Genomic DNA, 24,372 nt, shown 5'->3' with positions numbered 1-24,372 from the left:
ACCAGTGATCTGGTTATTTACTTAATTCTGTATATTAACAGAACAGTCAGCAGAGAATGATGAATCATGCACATTCCTTTTATACAAGGTTGTTAGGAGGGGTGTCAGGATTGAAAAGGACCAAGTTCCAATGGCCGAGTAACCTGTTGAAGAAATCCAAACTTGGATGAAAGCTTAGGCATTCCAGATTTGCAGGAAGGAGTTGTAAGCATTTACATCTCAGTCAAAATCTTCCTCAAAACATGAATCTTGAAGCCCTCAATTACTCTGCCCACACCCAGATGGGCCAGCTTTAATGTGTCCCTGATTAGAACATTTGACCTTTTGTGAGTGCAACTTATGGGACCAGTGTTTGTCAAATGCATCCTGGAAAATGGATTCAGATCGTGGCTTGAGGAATTTTTACTCTGATGTTTTGGAAGGTGGCATCCTGACATGTCCCTTTACTTAATAACTGTTCTTTGAACATTCATTCAACAAATATTTATCGAGTGCTGACAACACACCAGGCACACTATACTAGGTGCTGGGACTAGAACAGCAGCATGTCCTCAGTGCAGAAAATGTTAACGGAGAGAGAAGAATTAGGAGAGAGTAAGGGCTGGGGCCGGGGGGAGGGGGGTGTTGCCATTTTAATTGGGGTGATCAGAGAAGCTTCTGTGAGGTGACATTTGAGCAGAGACCAGAAGAAAGTGAGGGAGTGAGCCATGTGGATGTTTGGGGGAAGAGCATTCCTGGCAGAGGACAGCAAGGATATCTGTGGCCTGAAGCAGGCGAGGTCCAGAAGTGTGAGTTAGGGGCAGATCGTGGAGGCCCTCAGAGGCCGTTTTAAAGGCTTTGACTCCTGAAGAGATAGGGAGCTTTTGAGGGGGTTTGGAGGAGAGGAGAGGCATATCAGACTTGTCTTTTAGAAAGAGCACTGGCTGCTCTGTAGACTAAGAGGGAAACCAGGAGAAGGAAGGGAAGGAGGCCGTCAGGAGGCTCCTGTAGTAGGCAGTGCTTTCTAGTGGCTCGGACGCTTGGCAGTGTGGGAGAGAAGACGTATCCCGGGATTATTTTGAAGGTAGAGCTGATGGATATAGGGTGTGAGAGAAGCGTTGGTATTAAGGATGACTCCAAAGGTTTTAATAACACTGGGAGTTGGCTGGAGGGGCAGATCCGGGGGGAGACCTTGGGAGTTTGATTTTGATCTTCTCAAGTCTGAGATGCTTATGAGATATCATGTAGAGATGCTGAGTTGGAGGTTGGTTATGTGACTGAAGATCGAGAGAGGTACAGGGTGGAGATACAAAGTTAGGAGCCATCAGAATGTGGCTGTTAATGAAAGCTCTGCAACTGAAGGAGATCACCTAGGAAGTAAATGATAATCAGTCAGAGGACCAAACTCTGGGCCATTTCCAAGGTATAGAGATCAGGGGAATGAGGAGGAACCAGCAGAAGACTTGAGTGGTAGCAGCCAGTGAGGCAGGAGCAGAACCAAGAGACGAGCCCTAGAAGTCGAATGAAAAAGCATCTCGAGAAGGGAGTGGTCAGTTGCCAAATAATGCGCGGAAGGGAAGATGAGGACACCCAGTATGTGCAGGTGCCACGCACGCAAAGAGGAGCCAGAGTGCCAGGCAGGCACTTAGGAGGTGTTCATGCACTTTTTTTTTTTGGAATCAAGGTAATCTTTGCTTCAAACAGCTCATAGTTTGAGGGAGGAGCCAGTATGTGGGAAGGCACATAACCCAGCCAGGTAACTTGTCTGGGAGGTGAGCCTTCTTCAGCTAAGTCTTTGATGGCTGAGAAGAAACTCAAGCGGATACCTGTGTGCATTTCTTCTCTGTTCTGCATTTTCAGTTCTCTCCTCTCCACCTTCCCTAGGAAGAAGCCATGCTTGAGAAGTTGAGAAAGAAATAGAGGAAGCAAGTGACTGCCCCCTCCGACCAAAGAACAGAACCATGGAGTGAGAAAAACCCTGTGAAAAAGAGAGAATGGGATAGCTACCTATAAAAACAGTTTAAAATTCATCCCAAGACCATTCTCTTTGGTTTGAAAGAACTTGGTATTCCTAAGAAAAATCTGTTGTAATGCACATGTGGCCACAAGGGGTCTCCCTTTCCTTGAAACTCACTGGTTTAAAGGGAGATGCAAAAAAGGGATGGCTGGTCACGTAAGGCCAGTACCAAATTTGGCAAAGAATTTACTTAAACTTTTAAGAAATCAAAGTGTCCCTTTACCAATAACACAGTTTATCAGTTTAAAAAAGGAAAAACCACAGGGTAACGTTGAGTAAACATGTACTGGGAAGAGTAAGGAGTGCTTCAGTGTCAATATACTTAATATTTAGGGGGTGATTCTTCCCTCTTTGGTGACTATTTTATTAATCATGATAGTTTGAAAAGCAACTTGTCATGTGAGGATAATATTGATATTTGATATTGATACCTAATATTGATATTAGGTGTTTAGTCTGTTATAAGCCTTTTTACAGCATTAACTCACATAATACTCAGCCATATAAGGTAGATACTATTATCCTTCATACCAAGAATCCTTTGAGATAGGTACTTTTACAGATGAAGAATTTGTGGCTTAGAGAAATTAACAATTTGTCCAAGGTCACACAGCTTGTGAGGGGCAGAACTGGGATCTGAACACAAATCTAACTCCACAACTATCTACCTGACACAGCCGATGGTAAGTAAGTGGATGCATGAATTTGTACATCATTAAGAAACTGTTTTTTAATTTGAAAACATACAGTGGTTCTTTTTTTTTTTTATGTGTGTCTGTCCAGTTTTCCCAGCATTACTTGTTGAATAGACTGTCTTTTCTCCATTGTGTATTCTTGCCTCTTTGGTCATAGATTAATCAATCATAGGTACGTAGGTTTATTTCTGGGCTCTCTATTCTGTTGCATTGATCTATGTGTCTGTTTTTGTGCCAGTACCACACTGTTTTGATCACCGTAGCTTTGTAGTATAGTCTGAAATCTGGGCGGGTTCTATTTCCAGCTTTGTTCTTTTTCCTCAGGATTGCTATGGCAATTCGGGCTCCTTTGCAGTTCCACATAAATGTTAGGATTATTTGCTCTAGTTCTGTGAAAAATCTCCTGGATATATTGATAGGGATTGGACAAGATGACTTTTAAACCCCTCCCCATTTGTGTGTGGGTTTTTTTTTAATTTTATTTATTTATTTTTATAAGCAGGTTCTTTTTAGTTATCTATTTTTTACATATTAGTGTATATATGTCAATCCCAATCTCCCAATTCATCCTCACCCCTCATTCCCCCCACAGTGGTTCTTAACCAGGGATGAGAGTCAGATTCATCTGAGGAGCTTTTAAAAAGAATGCAAGTGCCCAAGCCTTCTCCTAGGACAATCTAACTCAGTAGGTTGGAGATGGGGTGGGACTCTGTTCATGTTTTTAAGTTCTACAGGTGATTCTTACATGTACCCACCCTTGGTAGGGAACCACCGTAGGGAGCTGTACGGTGGCTACACTTATGCAGGCTGAACAGCTCCCTAGAACACAGTAGCCACCAGCCTTAGAACAGGATTATGGTGATTTGGCTGGCATTTAACTACAAAGGGTATTGAACTCCCTCTGGCTTCCAGTTTGAGATGCTCTTTCCTCTCCCCTGGAGAGCAGAGCTGGAAAGAAACGTGTGATTTTCCAAAGACCCAGCAGAAGTGGCAACAGCAGAACTCTCTGGGGGCAGCACTGAGGTGCTCTCAGCTGTGAACTGTGCAAGCAGGCTGTCGGTCAACCCGCGGGAGGAGTGAGTCAAAACCCAGATGATACAGTCTTTATCTACTGCTTTTTGCTGCATGTCAGCTTGGCAAAGAACCAGCAGTAGAGAGCTCTGAGGCTGGGTGTTTCTACCTGGGGGTGAAATGTGGGCAGAGAAGGGCTCTTTAGAGCCCTCACAACAGAGGGTTGTGAACGAGGAAGGAACCAAGTGGTAAGAACCAGGATCAGCTGGGGTGAAGGGAGAGAGGCTTTTCTATCCATTCCTTAGACAAGAACACATCTTCTGCGGTGACTTTAAGTGGCCTAAGTCATCATGGGATTTGGAGTATGACGGATTAGCCTGAAGTCAGATAATAATAGTTGAATGTTCTCAGGTCACTTCTGTGCTTGCTTTTTTGGTGATTTCTATCCTCCTCCTCCCCCATCTCACACACACACAGCTTCCTGTGCTTGGTGGCTCCTACCTTTCCCAGAATTACTCCGTGTTCCTGGTAACCCTGGGCTCAGTTGGAATTTCCAGTCTCTAGCCTTGGCCACTGCCTCTTGTCTTGGAGATTTATTTGTCCCTTTCACTGGATTTTGGTGGGAACCTGAGTGCTGGTCAGTCCCTTTGCTCTTGACCCTGCCCCAAGAGCTTTCTGAAGTCTGGCCTCCCAGGCTCTTAGGACAACACAGCAAAAGAGAGCTTGGAAAGGGAATTAAAAAAAAAAAGAATCACAATCCTTGAGTATTTCTGAGACGACCTCATTCCAATACAACCAGAAACACTGTGTCTCAGAACTAGAGAGAGGAGGGCTGTCTCCCTGCCCGTCAGAAGAGAGAAAGGGAGTGATCCGTGACCCATGCTTCTTGCACTGTGTTCTTTCCAGGGTTTTCCCAGGGTTGGGGGGAAGGGAGGGAATTTGGGGTTGTACTAGACTCAGACTCGCTTTATCTTCCCAACTCTTGTCTCCAGAACCTCACCTCTCTTCCTGAGTTCTCTCCTCCACTCTCAAAAGCATATGTGAACCCACGCCCCGTTCCTTTCTCTTTAGGTCACCAGATTCCTTTATGGGGTTGGCAGTGGTGTTATAACAGCCCCAGGTCCTGCGGGCGCATGTGAGTGGTGCTGGGGCTGAGATATGCTCACCTCTATGCTCTGGGGGACTCTAAGTGCTCCGGGACCGGGTGTTCTGCTGGTCTTCCTCTCCTCTCCCTGCCTGCAGACTCAGGGGACCAGGAAGGTGGAAGGGAGCTCTTACCCAAGAGAGGAAAAGCCACCAAAGCTCCCCAGCTGCCCACGCTTAGTTCTCAGCTTCCCGTCCTCATCCCTCCAACCACTCCCTGAGTCTGGAGCGCTAGCCCAGTTTGAAATACCCCTCCCACTTTGAAGGAGGCTGGGCCGGCCAGGGGGTTATTTTGGGAGCAGCTTCTGAGCTCCAATGGCCTTGTTAGGGCAACACTGACCTTTCCATCCCAGGAGGAGGGCAGGATTGGAAAGGGGCGGGGCAGGGGTGGGAGAATCACAGCCCTGCACACCCACCGGGGGTGGAGGAGAAGGGGGCCAGTCGGCTGCAGGAATTCAGCCTCGGGCTGGGGGTTGTCACCGAGGGGGAATTTCTCCTCTTTGAAAACGGACTGGGGACCCCTCCACCCCACCCCTTTCACTGCACTTCTTAAAGGGATCACACCGTTTTTCCTTTGACTCCATGGAAGCCAGGTTTGGGACACTCCGTGGACACTTTGAACCTCTCCTTCCCACTTCCTTCCCAGCTGGCAGCCTTCCTCTGGCTGAGTGAGTGGGGGCCTCCCAGGCATGGCACTGACCAGCCGACCCAGTGCTGACTTGGCTCCTGGGTTCCTTCAGCCTCGGGTGGCATCTTGCTTACCCCCTCCAGGGGCGCAGTGAGTCCGGGGCGGGGGGGGGGCGGCCCTGAGCTGCTTGGAGAGAGTCGTTGGCACCACCCCCCCCATTGCCCTCTCCCCCGAAGCTGGAGGACGGTGAGGTGGTCAGGGGCTACGATGAGATGAGCGGGGGCCGCTTTGACTTTGATGATGGCGGGGCGTACTGCGGGGGCTGGGAGGGGGGAAAGGCCCACGGGCACGGACTGTGCACGGGCCCCAAGGGCCAGGGCGAATACTCGGGCTCCTGGAACTTTGGCTTTGAAGTGGCGGGTGTGTATACCTGGCCCAGCGGAAACACCTTCGAGGGATACTGGAGCCAGGGCAAACGGCATGGGCTGGGCATAGAGACCAAGGGACGCTGGCTGTACAAGGGCGAGTGGACGCACGGCTTCAAGGGACGCTACGGAACCCGGCAGAGCAGCAGCAGCGGTGCCAAGTATGAGGGCACTTGGAACAATGGCCTGCAGGACGGCTACGGCACGGAGACCTATGCAGATGGAGGTGAGCCCAGCCTGGGGCCTGCGGACCTGGGGGAGGGGCCAGGCAGGGTGAGGAAGACGGGTGGTGGGTGGGAAGATCCAGCACCAGATCAGAGGTGCCAGGATGTTATCTGCTGTGTGGCTTCGGGCAAGCGGCTCTGCCTCTGTCTGCATCTATTTCCTTGTTAGTAAAGTGGGGTCAATAACGGAGCTATTGAGAGGATTGGCAGAAGTGCTTCTAATGCAAGGCCTGCCATAGAAATACACGTTCAGTAAGACACTACTGCTACTGTTGCATGCTGGGTGTACCATCAGATGTGGAATATGCTCCAGAAGAATTGGTGTCTAATGTCAACTTTGCCGTGAAAATTATTTTCAATCAATAGATCATGAAGTATTCATTCATTCATTCATCCATTCCAGTCATTCATCCATCCACCCATTTGTCCATCCATCCATCCATCCATCCATCCATCCATCCATCCACCCATCCATCCAAGCATCCTTTCATTCAGTGCATATTCCTGTAGTACCACCTATTCACCAGGCACTGTAAAAAGGGTTCGATATAAAGAGGAACAAGATACATCCCATGGGTTCAAAGATAGGCTTGTGGACAAACAATTATACACAAGTATTCACAGAGTGCTGAGGCAGAAAAGAGAAGTTAGATTTGAGGAGATCAGGGGATGCTTTCGAGGAGGTGACATCTGAACTGAACCTTGATGGGAAAATTATGTTTGAGAAGCAGATAGAGAATGGCCTCAGGTGCAGGATGGGCTCCTGACTGGGCTCCCAACTGGTGAGTGTCTGAGGGCCCACCCTCGAATGCCTCTGGATGTTAACAGGTTGTGTCCCTGGAGTTTCTATGGCACTATGGCGGCCACGCAACCCTGGCTGGAATTGAACAAAATCTGGCTCCACATTTCCTAATTTGGTGACCTTGAGCAGTTTGCGGAACCTCTGCAATTCAGTGCAATTAAGTTCACCAGATGTTTATGCCGGACACTACACTACACACTGGGGACAAGCAGAGAGCAAGCTTCAGATTCTCCAATTACCAGATGGAGATAATCCTTGCATGCTTGCTGGACATCAGTTATCCATGCAGAGTGGTGCAAGTACGCACGTGCTGAAAGTTCCTTCTCTCCCCTCCCCAAACCACGGTTTGTGTGTGTTGCGGGCCTGGATGTGAGTCGCAGGGACACACATTTCTGGGAAACTAGAGGCCGATGTCCCAAGATGTCTAAAACGGGGGAAACCCATTCATTCATTCATGGATCACCAACTATGTGTCAGGCGCCCTCCCACAGTGAGTCCTAGGGGCCAAGGCAGTGAGCAAGCATAGTCCTCAGGGACTTCCCTGTCTGGTGAAGAAGACAGAAATAAACCGGAAAACAAACATATATGCAATTTCCAGAAGTTACTAGTGTTATGAAAAAAATAGCAGAGAAGGAAGAGGGTGATGTTTTTGGATGGGGAGTTCCTGAGAAGTAGGGTGGAGAGGACTAGAGAGGGAGGGAAGATCCCAGGCAGAGGGAATGGCGACTGCAAAGGCTCTGAGGCAGGACTGGGCTCGGCATGGGTGAGGACAGCAAGAACACCGGAGCGGTGGGATCCGCATGACTGAGCGGAACAGGCCGGGCTGATGGGGCTGCCGCTGGAGTGGCAGGCATGGGCCAGGTCACACACACTTGTAGGGCCTTGGGTTTTAGCCTAAGTGTGTCCAGGAGCCTAGAAAGGTGTGTCATCGGAAGGCCTGCCTCCCTGGTTTGTCAGAAGCCCAGACTCTCCTCCCGAATGAGACAGCCCCACATCCAGGGGGCCTGGAAACCTCATAGATCCTCTCCTACGAGTGCAACCCTCCAAAATTAGATGTGGCCACTGCTTCGGAAAATCTCTTTAATCAACCTGTCATCAGGTCTCCCAGGGGTTGTTAAGGACCTGCCCTTTGCCCCATCCTGGACAGTGTTGAGGGGAATGTGGACAAATAAGATCCTGTGATTAGGTACCATTGGGAGTCAGGCAATGCTGGATTACTCCCCTCCCCCATCATATTATTTGATCTCTTGGAGCTTTAGTTTCCTCATCCCTAAAATGGATTTATACTGATCTCTCCTAAGATTTCTCATGCGATAAATGTGTAGTTGCCATTATTACTATTAACTATCATCAATTCATTCAATAAATATTTACTGAGTGATTATTAGGAAGTCAGTGCTACGCTACACTGGGTGGGTGGTGGGCGGCTGGTGAGGAGGGTGTAGAAATGAACAGGATGGGAAAGGTTCCTGCCTTCCAGAGAATCTAAGAAAAAATTGTGTTGGGTGCCAAGCAGGGATGTGCCAGGGACTAAAGGAGCAAGAAGCAGGCAGCTAACCAGACTGAGGCAATCAGGGAGGCTTCCTGGAATAAGTGGCAAGTGGAGCTCTGAAGTACCAGAGTGAACCAGGTGACAAGGGTGGAGGACGCATGCTCCAGGTGGAGAGAACAGTGTACAAAGACTCTGAGGTCCAAAGCTTGCCATCCAGCGGCTGAAACCTTTATCTTATCCCCAGTTTTGAGAAGTACTGAGCTAAGCGATAATATGTCCCCTTTCCTCCACTCCCTACCTTACCTTGCAGTCCAATGTTACAGGTGTCTGCCTGTTCCAAACCCAAACTGGAGATGTTGATTCATTGGCAAAATCAATTTATTGGGTCATGACCTGCATTTTAAAAAATGAAAGAATAGAATAGAACAGAACAGAATAGAAAATATCAAAGTGTTTCATAGAGAATGAGATAAAGTATTGTTTCCTGAAATGTTTGTTCAGTTGGAGATATATGTATATATATACATATATGGGTATATGTATATATATAGTGTGTGTATTAAAATGTCTGTGTTTCTACATTGATGACTACCATCTACTAATATCTCCACACAAAGTACTTAATCAGGAATAAAAGATGACCCTTTAAATTAAATTCAACAATATAGAAAATTCGCACATTATTATTTTCATGATTTCATGGTAGATTAATCAATTATTCATCATGGGCAAAAAAATGTGTTTATGATTGTGTCATGATTCAAACATATATATTTTTTACTGCAGGTCACGGTCAAAAAAGTATGAATATCACTGTTCTAAAGTGACTTGACCTGGCATCTTCATGGAAGCCCCTGCCACTCCTAAATCCACAGACCTTCTCTCTTCCCCATGCTTGTTGCTTTGGCTGGAAGTTAAGCTCCAATTCTTTGGTGGGAAGGGTAAGGTGGTCAAGGCAAAGGAGCTCCAGCCTCCCAAACTCTGCCCTCAGCCTCCTGGCACCCCCTCCCCTGCCTATAGCCCCACATTCCTCCCCTGGCCATATATAGCAAAGCTAAAAATAGCTGCTGACTTAAAAGCCCAAAGCCTGCATACACCAGGTCCTTAAGTAGTAACGTGCTGCCTGGCGGTTTCCTCCCCAGAGACCCACAGACTCCAGGACTAGAAGGGCAACTAGTGATCTTTGCTTTCCTCGGATCTTGACCTGGGCCTGAGCCTTGGCCTCAGAGGCCCATAAATGGCCTGAAACTGCAGGCAAGATGTGTGCATATGTGCGTGGACTATCTGTGTTTTTCTGGGAGGTATTTCCTCAAAGAGCCATCAGATTCTCCAAGTAATCTGGTGCTCAGATAAATTCCAGAATCATGGGTCTAGTTCAATAATCCCCTCCCCAAAATGTGCAGTAGGAAAAACCAAGCCCAAGGTTGCCTTTTTTTCATGAAGTTAATAATAATAATAGTTAACATTTTCGGAGTAGGAAGGATGTGCCGGGTGCTGATCTTGGTACGTGGCATGTGTTGTGTTAGTTAAACTTTCACAGTAACCTTACGGAGAAGTACTCTTGTTACCCCTCTTTTATAGAAGAGGAAACTGAGACAGATAGTAAGTATTCTCTCATGGTCCTCTAACTGATAAGAGGCAGAGATGGAATTTGATCGTTGTAAGTGATAATTAAATATTTTATACATATTATGAATCAGTATTTTAATAAATGACAGACAACTATACAAAATAATCAGGACTGGCTACATAATTTGAGGGACACAGTGCAAAATGAAAACGTGGGCCCCTTCTTCAAGATCAGTAAGAATTTCAAGATGGTGACAAGAGAGCATTAAGCCATGTTCAGGACCCTTCTGAGCAGGGTCCTGTGTGACTACACCGGTTAAATGCCCATGAAGCTGGCCGTGACAGTAGTAGCAATGGTCTTGACCATTTGTTGAGTGTTTACTAGTTTTTATCAGGCTCTGTGACAATAGTAATAACTGTCTCTACCATTTACGGAGTCTTTACTAGTCTTTATCTCTCAGGCTCTGTGCTAAGAATCATACGTTCATTATATTAGTGAGGTTTATTTTTCCTTAACATAATTTTATATATATATATTTTTACTAGCTATCTATTTTATACATATTAGTGTATACATGTCAATCCCAATCTCCCAGTTCATCCCACCACCACCCCACCCTGCCACCCCGGCTTTTCCCCCTTGGTGTCCACGTGTTTGTTCTCTACATCTGTGTCTCTATTTCGGCCCTGCCAACCGGTTCATCTGTACCATTTTTCTAGATTCTACATATATGCATTAATATATGATGTTTGGTTTTCTCTTTCTGACTTACTTCACTCTGTATGACAGACTCTAGGTCCATCCACGTCTCTACAAATGACCCAATTTCGTTCATTTTTATGGCTGAGTAATATTCCATGGTATATATGTACCACATCTTCTTTATCCATTCGTCTGTCGATGGGCATTTAGGTTGCTTCCACGACCTGGCTATTGTAAACAGTGCTGCAATGAACATTGGGGTGCATGTGTCTTTTTGAATTATATGCCCAGTAGTGGGTCTTTTAAAAAAATATTTATTGGAGTATAGTTGATTTATAATGTTGTGTTAGTTTTAGGTGTACAGCAAAGTGAATCAGTTATACATATACATATATCCACCCTTTTTTTAGAGATTCCTTTCCCATATAGTCCATTACAGACTATACATAATCTGTAATACAGAGTAGAGTTCCCTGTGCTTTGCAGCAGGTTCTTATTAGTTATCTCTTTTATATATAGTAGTGTGTATATGTCAATCCCAGGCTCCCAATTTATTATTGAGGCTTCTTAACAACTCTCTCATCTACTACACTAGCGGCTTTCAAATTTTTATGACCACAGCCCACCTTAAGATACGTATTTCTCATTGTAATTCTATGCACACACACACAAAAACATAAAACTGGAGCAAATCATCATGAAACAATATTTCTCTTCCTATATGCTGTACTTGCTCTTTTCTCTTTTATGAGATATTATTGATAGAATTATTGTTCTCTCTTGTTGAGAGAATTAAATGATGCACTGAATACTTAAAATACTTAGAACAGTTTTAGGCATGTGGTTAGTGCTCTTATTATTATTATTACATACTGAAACACTGATATTTTTATGTTTAAGTATGAGACCTGGGTCAAAAACACAACCTTCTATGCTCTGGACACAGATTTCTTTATCCTTCCCAAAGCTGATGACTTAAGCTCATTTTAGCCCAATTGACTCTGAACATGGGAGCTAAATGAATTTGCCAGGCTAGAGGCCTGAATAATACCTGATGTCACATTATCTGGGCCTGTGATATGGGTTCCACGAAGCAACTTAACCTCCATATTTCTTTACATATTTGCTCTGCAAAGGAATATCGTTTCTATTGATCTATGTGTCTATCTTTGTGCCAATATCACACTGCCTTGGTTCGTGGAGCTTTAAAACAAGTTTTTAAATCAGAGTAAATCCTCCAACTTTGCTCTCCTTGTTCAAGACCGTGTCGGTTATTCTAGATCATTTCCATTTCTATATAGATGATAAAATCAGGTTGTCAATTTCTACTAAAAATGCCTGATGGAAATTTGATTAAAAATGCAGTTGATGGGTTTTGCTGAAGTAGATTCGGCACAACTTCACAATTAAGATAAGCATAAGAACCAAAGGCAATTTGTAAAGGAGTGACTGTATTATCTCTTCACTAGAGAATTTAAGAGACCCATCTATGGACACTGTCTTGTTGCTTTTTAAATTCTTTTTTTCCATTTTCTTGGATCCTAGTTAGTTTTCTAAAAATGTGCTGCATCGTTCATACTGATGCATTCGTTCCATTCATTTATTGTGTGATTATGAGTAAAATAATTACAGAAAAAATGCATTTGATCGACACATCAATTTGGAGAGAATGGACGTCTGAACAGCGGTGAGCCTTCCAATCATGGACATGGTATATATTCCTATTTATTTAGGTCTTCTTTAATTTTGTTTGGCAAAGTTTTAGAGTTTTCAATGTCTTGCACTTTTTTTTTTGATAAAATTAACGAGTATTTTACTTTTTTATGATATTATAAATGGCATTTTAAATTTCATTGTTCCAATTGTTCACTGCTTTTTCAATCCTTTCACCTTGCTAAATTAATTTCTTAGTTTTGGTGGGATTTTTTTTGGGGGGGGGTTGTTTTTCAGATTTAAAAAGAATGTCTTTTAATTTAGAATTTCTTGATTGCTATTAAAACTCAAGTGTAGAAGTCCTAAGAGAATCTGATGGGACTAAAGGAAGCCTGTGTTACTTAAACACTTGGGGCTTAGAGTAGCCAGATCTGGGTCCAAATCCCAGTGGGACCACTTCTTAAGTCTACAAACATAAGCGTATCATGTGATCTCTTTCACCTTCCATTTCCTTTTTTCCATTAGGGATGTCAAAATCTCCCTCAAAATGTGATTGAAACAATGAAATGAGATAATACATAAAAAGGACTTAGCAGGATGCCTGGCACAGAGGAAATGCTGAAACATATATTCTCTTTTCTGTGTTTCTTTCACAGTCCAAAGGGCGAACTAATTCAGGATGGTCTGAACCACACCTGCCTCCGTTTGGGGAAGAATATTTCAGTACAAAACCTAGCTTTTGATTTTGGAGCACTTAAATAAGCCAAGACTTTGCTTAGTTCTGCCTTGGGTCCTGCCAGTGTAGATGGAACCCAAGTCAGGCATGATTCCATTTCGAATGTAGGATCAGCATAATTTAACCTCATCTTGAAAATCTCATGTCCCAGTTCACAGCCAGGGGGTCAGCGTGATAGTCATCTGGGCTGCTGTCACAGCAGCTTCTTGGCATTTATCCGGGACTCCAGGGGAGCAGAGTGGACCCTCAGTGAGACCGGGAAGTGGATGTCACTAGTCCTCTCTGCAGCCTTGTTTTCTGGGATGCATGTGTCCAGTTGGCCAAATCTCCCCAGACGTACCCCTGTCCAAGGCCAGGCCCTTGGCATTCATCGAGCTGGCTTGCTTCCAGGGCCTGCTAATTTCATGTCCCCAGCAGCTGTTGCTTGGACCAGCCCTGGCTGCCACACCTTTGTGAGGAATGTCCAGTCTCATTTTCTAAGGTCCCTGGTTGAGGGCGGGGTGTGGGGTGAGGGAGACAGGCTTGCTTCCTGCCATAGACCAGAGGGCCGCCCCTGTTCTCTCCTTTCCTTTCCCAAGCCAGAGCCACAGAGTAGGTGGGCTTTGGGTCTGGTCAAGACCAAGGCCCCTACTTACTCCTGCATAACTGGGAGTCGACTGACCCGGACCCACCTGGCAGAATCGAGAGGGCGATCCAGGGGCAGTGGGAACTCCAGAAGCCTCTCCCCCTAGGCGAGTAGTGAGCACCTTGTGCCTGGAGGTATTCAAGCATGTGCAGCTGACCATTGTTTGAACCGTGTAGAATGGGGGCCGCACCCTGAGGCCTGAGGGTGGGCCGCAACCTGCAGGAAATGCTCTGTGTGGCACGCACAATGTTTTTCTTACTTTTATTTTTAATTAAATTTGAATCCTTTGTGAATACCGTCTTAACAAAGTGATCAAATTTCACATCATTGATGACAGGACAACCAGAAAATAGGGGCCTTTGTTGGGATGTACAGAGAAGGACACAGCATCCCCTATATAATATTCCTGCCGGGAAGGTGTGGCACAGGGTAGTTCACGCAGGGCCTGGTAGGCCATTGTAAGAATCTGGCTTTTACCCTGAGAAAAATGCGGGCTATAACAGTGACATGCTCTGACTTTGCTTAGGGGCTTCCTTTGGCTACTGTGTTCAGAGACGGTTTGGGGGCAAGGATGTGGTGCAGAAAGGGTAGAAGCAGGGAGATCAATTAGTGTGTCTATTGCAATGAGACATGACGATGGTTTGGACCTTCAGCCTGGATCAGCAGAGGTGGGGAGAAGTGGTCGAACTCTGGGTCTGTTTTGAACCTGGAGCCGAAAGATTGGGCTGATAGATTGCATAGGGGGAGTGAGAGAAAGAAGAGTCAAGGAAGCTTCCAAGGCTTTGGCCTGAGCCACAAAGGATGGCGTTGCCCTGAGCTAAGCTAGGGTGAGTGTTTGAAGAGGGAAGGTCAGGAGCTCGGTGCTGTGTACTGAGAGTCAGCAAAGCCCGTTAAACACGGCACGTGGGCGTGAGGGTTGTGGGCGGGCGTGCACACAGACAGGGAGCCCTGAGCAACCAGTGGGGGGTCTGAGCCCAGGCCGTCTCCCCTTGATCCCTTTCCTCCCCCACACTCAATTATTTCTGGCTTCCAAGGCCCTCAGCGTTGTTGAGCTGACCCAGGGCCTGGCAAAGATGCTTCCCCCGAGGCCCCAAGACTGTCAGCATCCGCTCAGTGTCACCTGATTAATCCCCTGTTGGTGATTCTGCGAAACCAGAGACAGTGGAGCTTTGATGGGAGGTAGCATTTGGGGGCCACAGGAAGGGACTTCGGGACCACCTCGCAGGCGAGCCAGAGAGCAAGGCCTTGGGATTGTTACAGGAAAAACGGAAGAGCATCTATATGCTCACCCAAAGGGACTGTTCAGTTAATTCGTAAGACCGTGCCAGGAAGTACGAAAACCATTAAAAAGACCGAGGCAGAACTACACCTCAATAAAAAAAAAAAAAAAAGTTTAAAAAGAGAGAGAGCGAAAAAAAAAAAACAAGACAGAGACAGGGACTTCCCTGGTGGTCCAGTGGTTAAGACTCTGAGCTTCCACTGCAGGGGGCGTGGGTTCGAGCCCTGGTCGGGGAACTAAGATTCCAGTATGCTGCACGGCGCAGCCGGGGGGAGGGGGAAAGGACAGAGACAGACCCACCTATACTCATATGGAAGGGAATCTAAGGCATTTTAAGCAAACAAGAGCCACTGGACAAATATTTATTGCGGGGGGACGGTGTTAGGGTGGGGAGCAGCTAATCTTTTAGTTCACTTGTGATATATACAGGCTTGTAAATAAGTAGAAAAAGTCCTGGAAGGACTGAAATTGTTAACAGTGATTACCTCTGGGGAGACAATACAAGAGTTTTTTATTTTAAATACTCCTCTGTTGTTTGAATTTTATGCAATGGGCATGTGCCACTTTGTAAGTTTTTCAGAAGTGCTCTCCCCGCAACACATAAACGTTTATATGCTGACATGTTAAGAAGCCTTCAGGGTACAAAGAGAGTTTGGGGGCTCTAAGGAGAGTCCCCCAGAATCTAGGCTCAGATCCCAAATGAGTTCCCTTCATACTGCCCCACTCTGGGGTATTCAGCTCTTCAAGGCAAAGCAGGATTGAAAGGGCAAGGAAGGCAGGTGATCTGTTCCTTAGTCCCAGCTGAGCTACTGCCTGGCTGTGTGGCTTTGGGTAGGTCCCTGTACCACTCTGTGCCTAAGCTTCCTACCCTGTATAATGAGGGGCTGAACCACACTTACTCCTGGAGGTAAGTCGATTTCTCGCACATGCAACATCAGCTACTTGACTGTGGCTGCCCGGAGAGGTGGTGAGGGGAGACTGCTCTGCCTTATTAGGATTCAGCATCATGATCGATTAACAATGTCTGTTGTGGACACAGGATGGGGAAGTGGTAGCCCATGTGACAGATGACTTGTTGCCTTGGACTAGATGGTCTTCAAGGTCCATTCCAGCTGTGCCTTTCTGGGGATTGAAATATTCTCACTTACCCCCGAGTTGAGGTTGTCTATGACCCTGTTGTGCATGTGTGGATATCAGGAACGCGACAGTCTGTATTAGCTACGGGGCGCTGGCATCAGCTCCTACTGGTGCATGACGGCCCATTGTTAAGTTTTCAGGAATTTTGCAAGCTGGCTGTTCGACCGCTGGTAGCTTCACTGGCCAGGGTGGGAATATTTAGATGATGGAAATTGGCCGACGCGATGAATCAGGGTTGTTTGTTTTTCCAAAGAGCTGTTTTACCAGCATACCAGGAACAACGTGCTAATATGAAATGCACTTCTCTCCTTCCCACCCAAATTTAGGGCAACCAACCCTCCCAGTTTCCAACCCTCCCGGTTTGCCTGGGAACTGTCCTGGTTTTAGTACTGAAAGTATTAAAGTTTCTCGGGGAACCCCCTCAATCTCAGGCAAACGGGGATGACTGGTCACCCTGCAATCCTTTCCCAAGAAGTGAAGGGAGCCAACATTTATCGAGAGTCTGAGGTCTCTGCTAGATAACTCACAGGACACTCACAGCAACCCTGCAAGGAAAATTGCTTTGCTTCCTTTGCTGAGCAGAGATAGACTCAAAAAGAACTTGTCCAGGGCCGGGTACTCATGTACTCATTTGACAGTATCTGCTGGATGCCTTCTCTGGGCATCACATTGAGGGCTGGAGGTGCTGTGGTGAGCAAGGCATTGGGTCCCTGCCCTCAAGAGCGTGCATTCTAACAGCAGAGACCAGCATTGGACAGTTATTTAATTACAACATGGGATAAATAATTTGAAGGGCAAGTAGAAGGGTTTATGAGCTGATAATGGGTGAGCCTAGTCTGGTCGAGTAATCAGAGAAGGCTTCCTTGAGGAAGTGATCTTAGCCTTGAGGCTGAGATCTTAAGGATGGGTGATGGGAGGACCACATGGTGCCGGACAGAAGGAATATTGAGTGCAAAGGCTTGGAGGTGGGAACGGAGCATGCTGTGTTCAAGAAAATGTGGGGGCTTCCCTGGTGGCGCAGTGGTTGAGAGTCCGCCTGCTGATGCAGGGGACGCGGGTTCGTGCCCTGGTCCGGGAAGATCCCACATGCCGCGGAGCGGCTGGGCCCGTGAGCCGTGCCCGCTGGGCCTGCGCGTCCGGAGCCTGTGCTCCGCAATGGGAGAGGCCACAGCAGTGAGAGGCCCGCGTACTGAAAAAAAAAAAAATAAATAAAAAAGAAAAGGTGGGAGCACAGAGACTGGGAGAGAGAGTGGGATACATGAGGCTGGAGCGTTGGCAGGGCCCAAGCCAAGAGGGCTTCGTGGGTCACAACAAAGAGTTTGAATTTCATCCTTACAGCAGATGCTGTGGGACACCCTCAGACACGCCGCAGGAGCAGGGTCCTCTTTTCCCCAGCCGCCGGAAGTTTGGGCTGCTGATGGCTCATAGCTGGCCATTGCCCTCTGTCAAAAGGAGGTACCTCCCTCTGGGGGTAACCCACAGTTAAGGACTAGTTGATACAGGAGTACAAAGACCCAGCCTCCTTGCTTTGATTTTGGACAACTCTGAAGGGCCATACCAGCTCCAGAGATCCCCATGGGATCCAGTGAGGCTTTAGCTGCAACTGTTCGACTTCTTCCACTTATTGAAGCCTGCTTCCTTCCTTATGGCTGTTTGCCCTGAGAGCCCTCCCCCCAGAATCACCCACATGCAATCTCAGTCTCAGAATATGTTTCCTAGGGGTACTCAAGTTCCCTCAAGGTACTGGGAAGCCGTCACAAAGTTTTACGTGGGGATAACCTGATCACATCTGCATCTTACAAAGGAGATGACTCTGGCGGCAGCGAAGCATGGATTGAAGTGTGTATCTGGGGAGGCAAAGACCAGGGCAGACGCTACTGTAGTTAACCAGGGAATATTGGCACAGCCCTGCACTAGATGGACGGAGTGGAGATAAAGGGAAGTGGGGAGAGATTAAAGAGATATTCAGAGTCAGGTCTGTTTCCAAAACCCAAGCAATTTCCATTATTCTTTGCTGCTCCCAAAGATGTCTCAGGTTTGACTTGCTCTCTCTGGGACACAGGATCCATGGTCTTCATCAAGGTGGGATGGGTCCCCTATAGTCAAGAGCATCTATGTGGCTGTCCATGGCATGGGCACGTGTGTTCACCACAATGTGCATTCCTGGTTTACCTCATCTGATTTAGGGTGCCTGGACAAGAGCCGTGACCCTTGGCCTCTTCTGGCGCTCACTCCCCTACCTGCCATGCTCTATCTTAAACCCTGTCTGAAATCTATTGTTGACGCTTCCATGGTCCTGCCCAAAGATCTTGAACTAACTTCTAAGACTACGTGAGAGGATTTGGAGAAGGATCAGAGATGGCTGTTGGACAAAATAGACAATATATAGACAAGATAGCGGCCATGGGTGGGAAGAAGTGATGAGAGTTTGGAGGAAGGAAGGTGGCCTGGGTAGGTTTCTGAAGCAGGTGGCTTTGAAAGTAGGCTTTGGGGGATTTGGGGAGGAAAACTGAGAAGGTGAGCTGGGACCAGGTCATGAAGACACTGAACTGTCAGGTAAGGACTTCCATGGGCAGTGGGGACCTCTGGAGAGGAGCTACTCCTGATTACTTTCTCTCCATCTCTGTTCAGTCCCCTAGGGACACTGACAGTTGGACACTGACAGTTGGACAGTTTCCTAGAAATAGGCAGGTGTCACCGGCCAGAGGGGATGGTGTTCTCAGTATTCATTCTGTATTTGGAGGCGGAATCCATGGTCTGACCCACAGGTCTCTTCTCTGTCTCCCCTTGGGTTTCCGAAACGGTCATGCTTTCTTCCGAGCTGAGGTTTGGGTGAGGGTTTCTGAACCTTTCACTTGTAAGAGGTATTCTGAGGTTCTTAGAGGTACAGAGGAGAAAGCACTGGCCAGGATGCTTGACTGTGATCACCAACAACGGCTACACTGGTGTGATCATGAGCAAGTTATTTACATTTTTTTTTTTTTTTTTTTGCGGTATGCGGGCCTCTCACTGTTGTGGCCTCTCCTGCTGCGGAGCACAAGCTCCGGACGTGCAGGCCCAGCGGCCATGGCTCACGGGCCCAGCCGCTCCGTGGCATGTGGGATCTTCCTGGACCGGGGCACGAACCCGCGTCCCCTGCATCGGCAGGCAGACTCTCAACCACTGCGCCACCAGGGAAGCCCTATTTACATTTTTAGTGCCAGTTTTTCCCACTGTAAAATCAGAATGCTAATACTTGTATCTTTTTGGATATTTTTTTCTGTCTGCAAGTAACAGAAAACCCTAACTCCAGATGACCTAAACTAGCCCTTTCCAACAAAAATATGACATGGGCTCCAAACATAATTTAAAATTTTCCAGCAGCCACATTTAAAAAGGTGAAATGAATTTTAATCACATCTTTTATTTAACCCATTACCCCAAATATTATAATTTCCACATGTAATCAATATGTAATTATTAGTGAGATATTTTACATTCTTTGTTGTACTAAATCTTTTTATTTTTATTCATTTATTTATTTATTCATTGGCTGCACTGGGTCTTCGTTGCTGTGCGCTGGCTTTCCTAGTTGCGGCGAGCAGGGGCTACTCTTTGTTGAGGTGCGCGGGCTCTAGAGCGCAGGCTCAGTAGTTGTGGCACGTGGGCTTAGTTGCTCTGAGGCTTGTGGGATCTTCCCAGACTAGGGCTCAAACCTGTGTTGCCTGCATTGGGAGGCGGATTCTTAACCACTGCGCTACCAGGGAAGTCCCTGTACTAAAACTTTTAAATTCAGTGCTCAATAACCACATGCATCTAATGGCTACCGTATTGGACAGCACAGACCTTGTTTAATAAGGATATTTCTAATCACACATAAACAAGAATCCAGAGGTAGGCAAGCCTCAGGACTGGTTAATTTGGAGGCACAACAGCATCAGCAATAACCCAGGTTCCTGCTACCTTTTTGCTCTGCCATCCACAGAGTGTCAGTTTTGTTCTCAGCTAGTTCCCCTCATGGTCCCAATATGGCTGCCACAGCTCCAGGAGTCATGTCCACATGCGACAACATCCAGCAGAAAAAGAGGGTATGTTTCTCCACAAGTATCTCTTCAGAAGAACTAAGAACTCTTTCTTGTCTCCCTTGCCCCACACCTTTTGCTGACTTACCTCAGGTCTCAATGCCAGAGTTCATCACATGTTCATATGCTCATGTCTAATCCAATCACTGGCAAGGTGGATAGTCTTGAATGCCTGGCCTTTTTTTTTTTTGGCTGTGCCTTGCAGCTTGCAGGATCTCAGTTCCCCTACCAGGGACTGAACCCGGGCCCTGGCAGTGAAAGCACCGAATCCTAACCACTGGACCACCAGGGAATTCCCGAATGCCTGACTTAGAGCAATCAGGATTTGCCCCTGGATTGGAGACCTTACTCTGAGTCCCATGGGAGGAATACTGGACCCTGGGACAAAAATTAAGGCTCTATTAGCAAAGAGGACAATTGTTGTTGGGTAAGCAACAACCAACAGTAGCTGTACAATAATACCTGCTCCCCTGACCCCACCAGGTTAAACTGATGTGAGCCTTATGGTCATTTCCCAAAGTGGGTTCCAAGGAATACTAACCCTGACAGGTCTTCTGCAAGAAGGGTCTTCTGATTAACGAGCATCTCCTCACGGAGACTCATGGTCCCCAGGGGCACCTTAGGAGTTCTGACAAACTCCCACAGGCAGGAACACTCTCATTCCATTTAACCTCCTCAAACTGTCTTGACTTCAGAATTGTTTTTCTTTTTTTCCATGATAAAATACATTAACACCAGTTTCGCGAAACACATGTTTTGGAGATCCTGCCTTAATGGATGATTAAGTTATGCAGCCAGGAAAATGTTCCACAGGCCATACACCTCCAGTCTGGCCTCTTATGGTCAGAACTGGATGAGCGGTACCCACCACGTTGGGAAGATTCCTGCAGACCAGGTAGTGGATAGAGGCCCCAGTGACTCAGGCCACAGGCATCCTTTTCCTGAGAAGGAATGAAAAGTGCAGTTTTGCCCTAACTAAACTCATCCAAAACTTGGATTCAGACCCTATGGGAAAGTCGCACGTCAGGGTGCTGGCGTGTGGTTACTTGCTTATTTTCCTAGACTTAGTTTTGATTACCCTTTCGGTGTCTTCCTTCCCTTGCTTTCTCTTTGTCAAAGCAAATGTATTCACACTGACGTTTAAAACCGCAGAAGCCCTCTTATCTGATGTCATCAATACCAAATGCAAGCTGGTTAACTGAATGTTAGTAAGATCAGAGAAAGATTTTTAAAATGATTTATATATCTTACGACATTTATTTTCATTTATATCACATTTACGTAGAGTGTATAGATATTCAGTCTTTTTCATTCACTAATCTTTTGATGGCAAAGCTTTTTTTGGGGGGGGAGAGAGAGACTGTGCTTCGCGGCTTGTGGGATCTTAATTCCCCGACCAGGGATCGAACCTGGGCCCTAGGCAGTGAAAGCACAGACTCCTGACCACTGGACCGCCAGGGAATTCCCGGCAAAGCCTTTTTTATGATGGCAGTGGAGTTTCCCATTGTCTGTCTTCCATTCCTGTAACGTATCATCTATAATTTCCAGTTTCTGTTGGTTTCTTTAAAATGGAGCAAGAAATTAAAGACACTGCAACGTAGTCCGAGTGTAGAAAACATCTAGATTTCTATCATTTTGTTCCAACCTTTTATAGTTATCCCATTCATGCCAAATTTGGGAGCGATTTTTAAGGAACTGTCTCCCTGTGAACATCCAAAAACATTCAGCTTGTGTTTGGAGAAGTAAGACTCTTCTTCTGTACACTCATAGTCCATTGGTTTAGGGAACAAATATTAATAAATAACAAAATTTCAATAATGAGTACAATGGAGGTAAACAGGTTTAGGAACAGTCTTAAATAAACACACAGTTCCACATGTGGGAACAGAGGCGTGGATTTGCTAGGTCATAGGCTGCTGGCCAGGCACATCAGGGTGCTAAGGGCATCAGCTAGCAGGTTTTACAACAGAGGAACAGAGCATGGTGGCTAACTGTAGGTCAGTGGAAAACTTTTACAGAATTCATATTAGAATCATCGGAGATGCTTTCCAGTATCCACATCAACAAAGTCATAATCTCTGGCCCTGGGAAGTGGATCTTAAACTATAGATGTGGCTTCCAGAAACTCCTCCATCCTGTGTGTTTAGAGGGTGTGGAGGCAGGTCTCACTGATGAGCAGACCCCCAAATGTTCTTCTCAAGGACAGAAGTTCTGAGGCCCGACTCAGGGGTGTTCCCAAACCAGCGAAAGCCGGGCATTCCAGGCCACCAGCCCGCTCTCTTACCAGCACACACACCTAGGCAGAAAACCAGAGCTGGTCTCATTCTCTCCCTCTGAGTTCTCTCTGTCCTCCCTGGCTCCTCTTCATCTTCCCAGTTAATCCCAGTTAATCCTTTGCCAGCTTTTCTGAGCAAAGACTCTGACCTGCCAAAAAGCTAGCCTTTATTGAGCACTTGCTATGTGCTAGCTGCCTCACATAGAGTTCACTTAATCTTTGGTCAACCAACCCTCCCCACTCCACTGCCAACCAAGATCTGGATCGTCATCTCTCTGGACCACACTGCTGGGGCTGCTTAACGTTTATTTCTGATGATTGATTAAATCCAGTCTATTGCTGGCACTAGACTCCAAGCCCCTCGAGGGCAGGGACCACATCTATTTATTCACACTGCATCGCCAGCACCTAGCCCAGTGAATGCAGGGTGCACTGCAAATACTCGCTGATTCAAAGGAATGAATGAAAAACCATATAAAGTAGGTATCATTACCTCCATGTTATAGGACAGCTGAGGCTTACCGGGTTTCAATAACTTATGCATGTTGTAGAACTATCCAGTGTCAGAGTTAAGGTTAAAACCCAGGTTATTCTATACTAAACCTGAAGGGGAATTGCAGGGAGAAGGCGATATTCAGGTTTTATTAAACTTGGGAGCCTGGTCTGTATATTAGGACTACATTTACCATGGTTACAGACTTCACCAGCCTTTTACAAATATCCCAGTAACTCCCAGAGTTAGATGTGAGTATTCTCGGTAGCCACTGCCAGTCCCTACTGAGCACTTACCATGCGCTGAGTCATGAGGGGAAAGAAAAATGCAGTTCCTGCCCTTGAAAGAACAGCAGGGTGTCATTCAGGAGAAAATCCTCCCAGATTCATCAGATGTTAACTCACGGCTTCCTCAGGCCTGGGAACTGTGCTAGTTGCTGAGATCACAGCAAATAAGCTAGATATGATGCCTTCCCTCTTGGAAGCCACAGTTTGGTAGGGAAGGCTTAAGGTGAATAAATGATCATAATAATCAGTTAGCTGCTACTACACACAATGCCCAGAAGAAGTACTGACATCATGTGGTAGTACTCAGGGGGAAGGGCTCAGGAAATCATCCTCGATGTAGTCAGGTTTAAGCTGAATCTTGAAATATCACTAGAAGCTGGCCAGGGCAGGAGAGAGAAGAGCACACCAAGAAAAAGAAGGGAAGCATGTGCAAAGGCCCTGAGGTAGGAAGGCGAGTGTGACTGGAGAGCCGTTCAAAAAGAGTCAGGAAAGGTGGGAAGGGGCAGCCCACTCCGGGCTTTGTAGGCTGCTGAGAATCTTGGTCCTTACCCTGCGGGCAGTGGGAAGCCCTGTAATGTCTACAAGTCCCAGTGAGGGGATCATCCCCAAGGGTATTAGGAAGCGCTTCCTTACATAGAGGCTCCTCTCAGCCAGATGGCTGTGGGTGGGTCCTCCTCTCCCTCTTTGGATGCATTCTTCCTGTCCCCAGAGAGAACTGTCCTGCCTTAGAGAGTCAGGCAGGGGATGGCTCCAGCACTTGGCTCTTCTCCCTTCCCAGGGCCCCATCACTCCCAGCCTCCCCTGGGTGTTTGTGCCTCTTGCCACTTGCTCGTAAGTTTCCTAATATAGCCTGGCCATTTCCTCCCCAACTGGAGGCCAAGAGCCCTTCTCCTGTTGCAATCTCAGTTTTTCCTGGGCTTAAAGTGGCCACGTCAGCCCATCTCATGCCAAATTTAAGCCAAAGGTAGACTGGTTGGTTTAATTTCACAAACTTGTCCAATCTCGAGATTAGATGTCTTCCTTCTTTCCTCTGGTTTACCATCTTCTCTGCTCTTTTCTCACTCACTTCCCCCTTTGATTTCTATATTTTTTTCTTCTTTCTTCTGAGACTTCTGGAAGGAGCACAGCCAGACATGGG

The 24,372-nt window shown here is 46.6% G+C and overlaps 1 protein-coding gene across 3 annotated transcripts in view; it reads left to right on the top strand.

Annotated features, from left to right (window-relative positions):
* The first annotated feature begins 5,260 nt into the window (after positions 1 to 5,260).
* Positions 5,261 to 24,372, top strand: part of JPH2 (junctophilin 2) — a 65,789-nt gene continuing 46,677 nt past the window's right edge. For all 3 annotated transcript variants that reach the window (XM_073793019.1, XM_073793020.1, XM_073793021.1), the window contains exon 1: positions 5,261 to 6,124. In XM_073793019.1, the coding sequence (XP_073649120.1) occupies positions 5,746 to 6,124 (379 nt within the window). In that variant the 5' untranslated portion in view covers positions 5,261 to 5,745. The remainder of the gene's footprint in view (positions 6,125 to 24,372) is intronic.

Source organism: Tursiops truncatus, chromosome 15 (assembly GCF_011762595.2).
Source record: "Tursiops truncatus isolate mTurTru1 chromosome 15, mTurTru1.mat.Y, whole genome shotgun sequence".
NCBI lineage: Eukaryota > Metazoa > Chordata > Mammalia > Artiodactyla > Delphinidae > Tursiops > Tursiops truncatus.
Note: the sequence above shows the minus strand (reverse complement) of the source record. Positions and strands in the feature narration are given on the sequence as shown.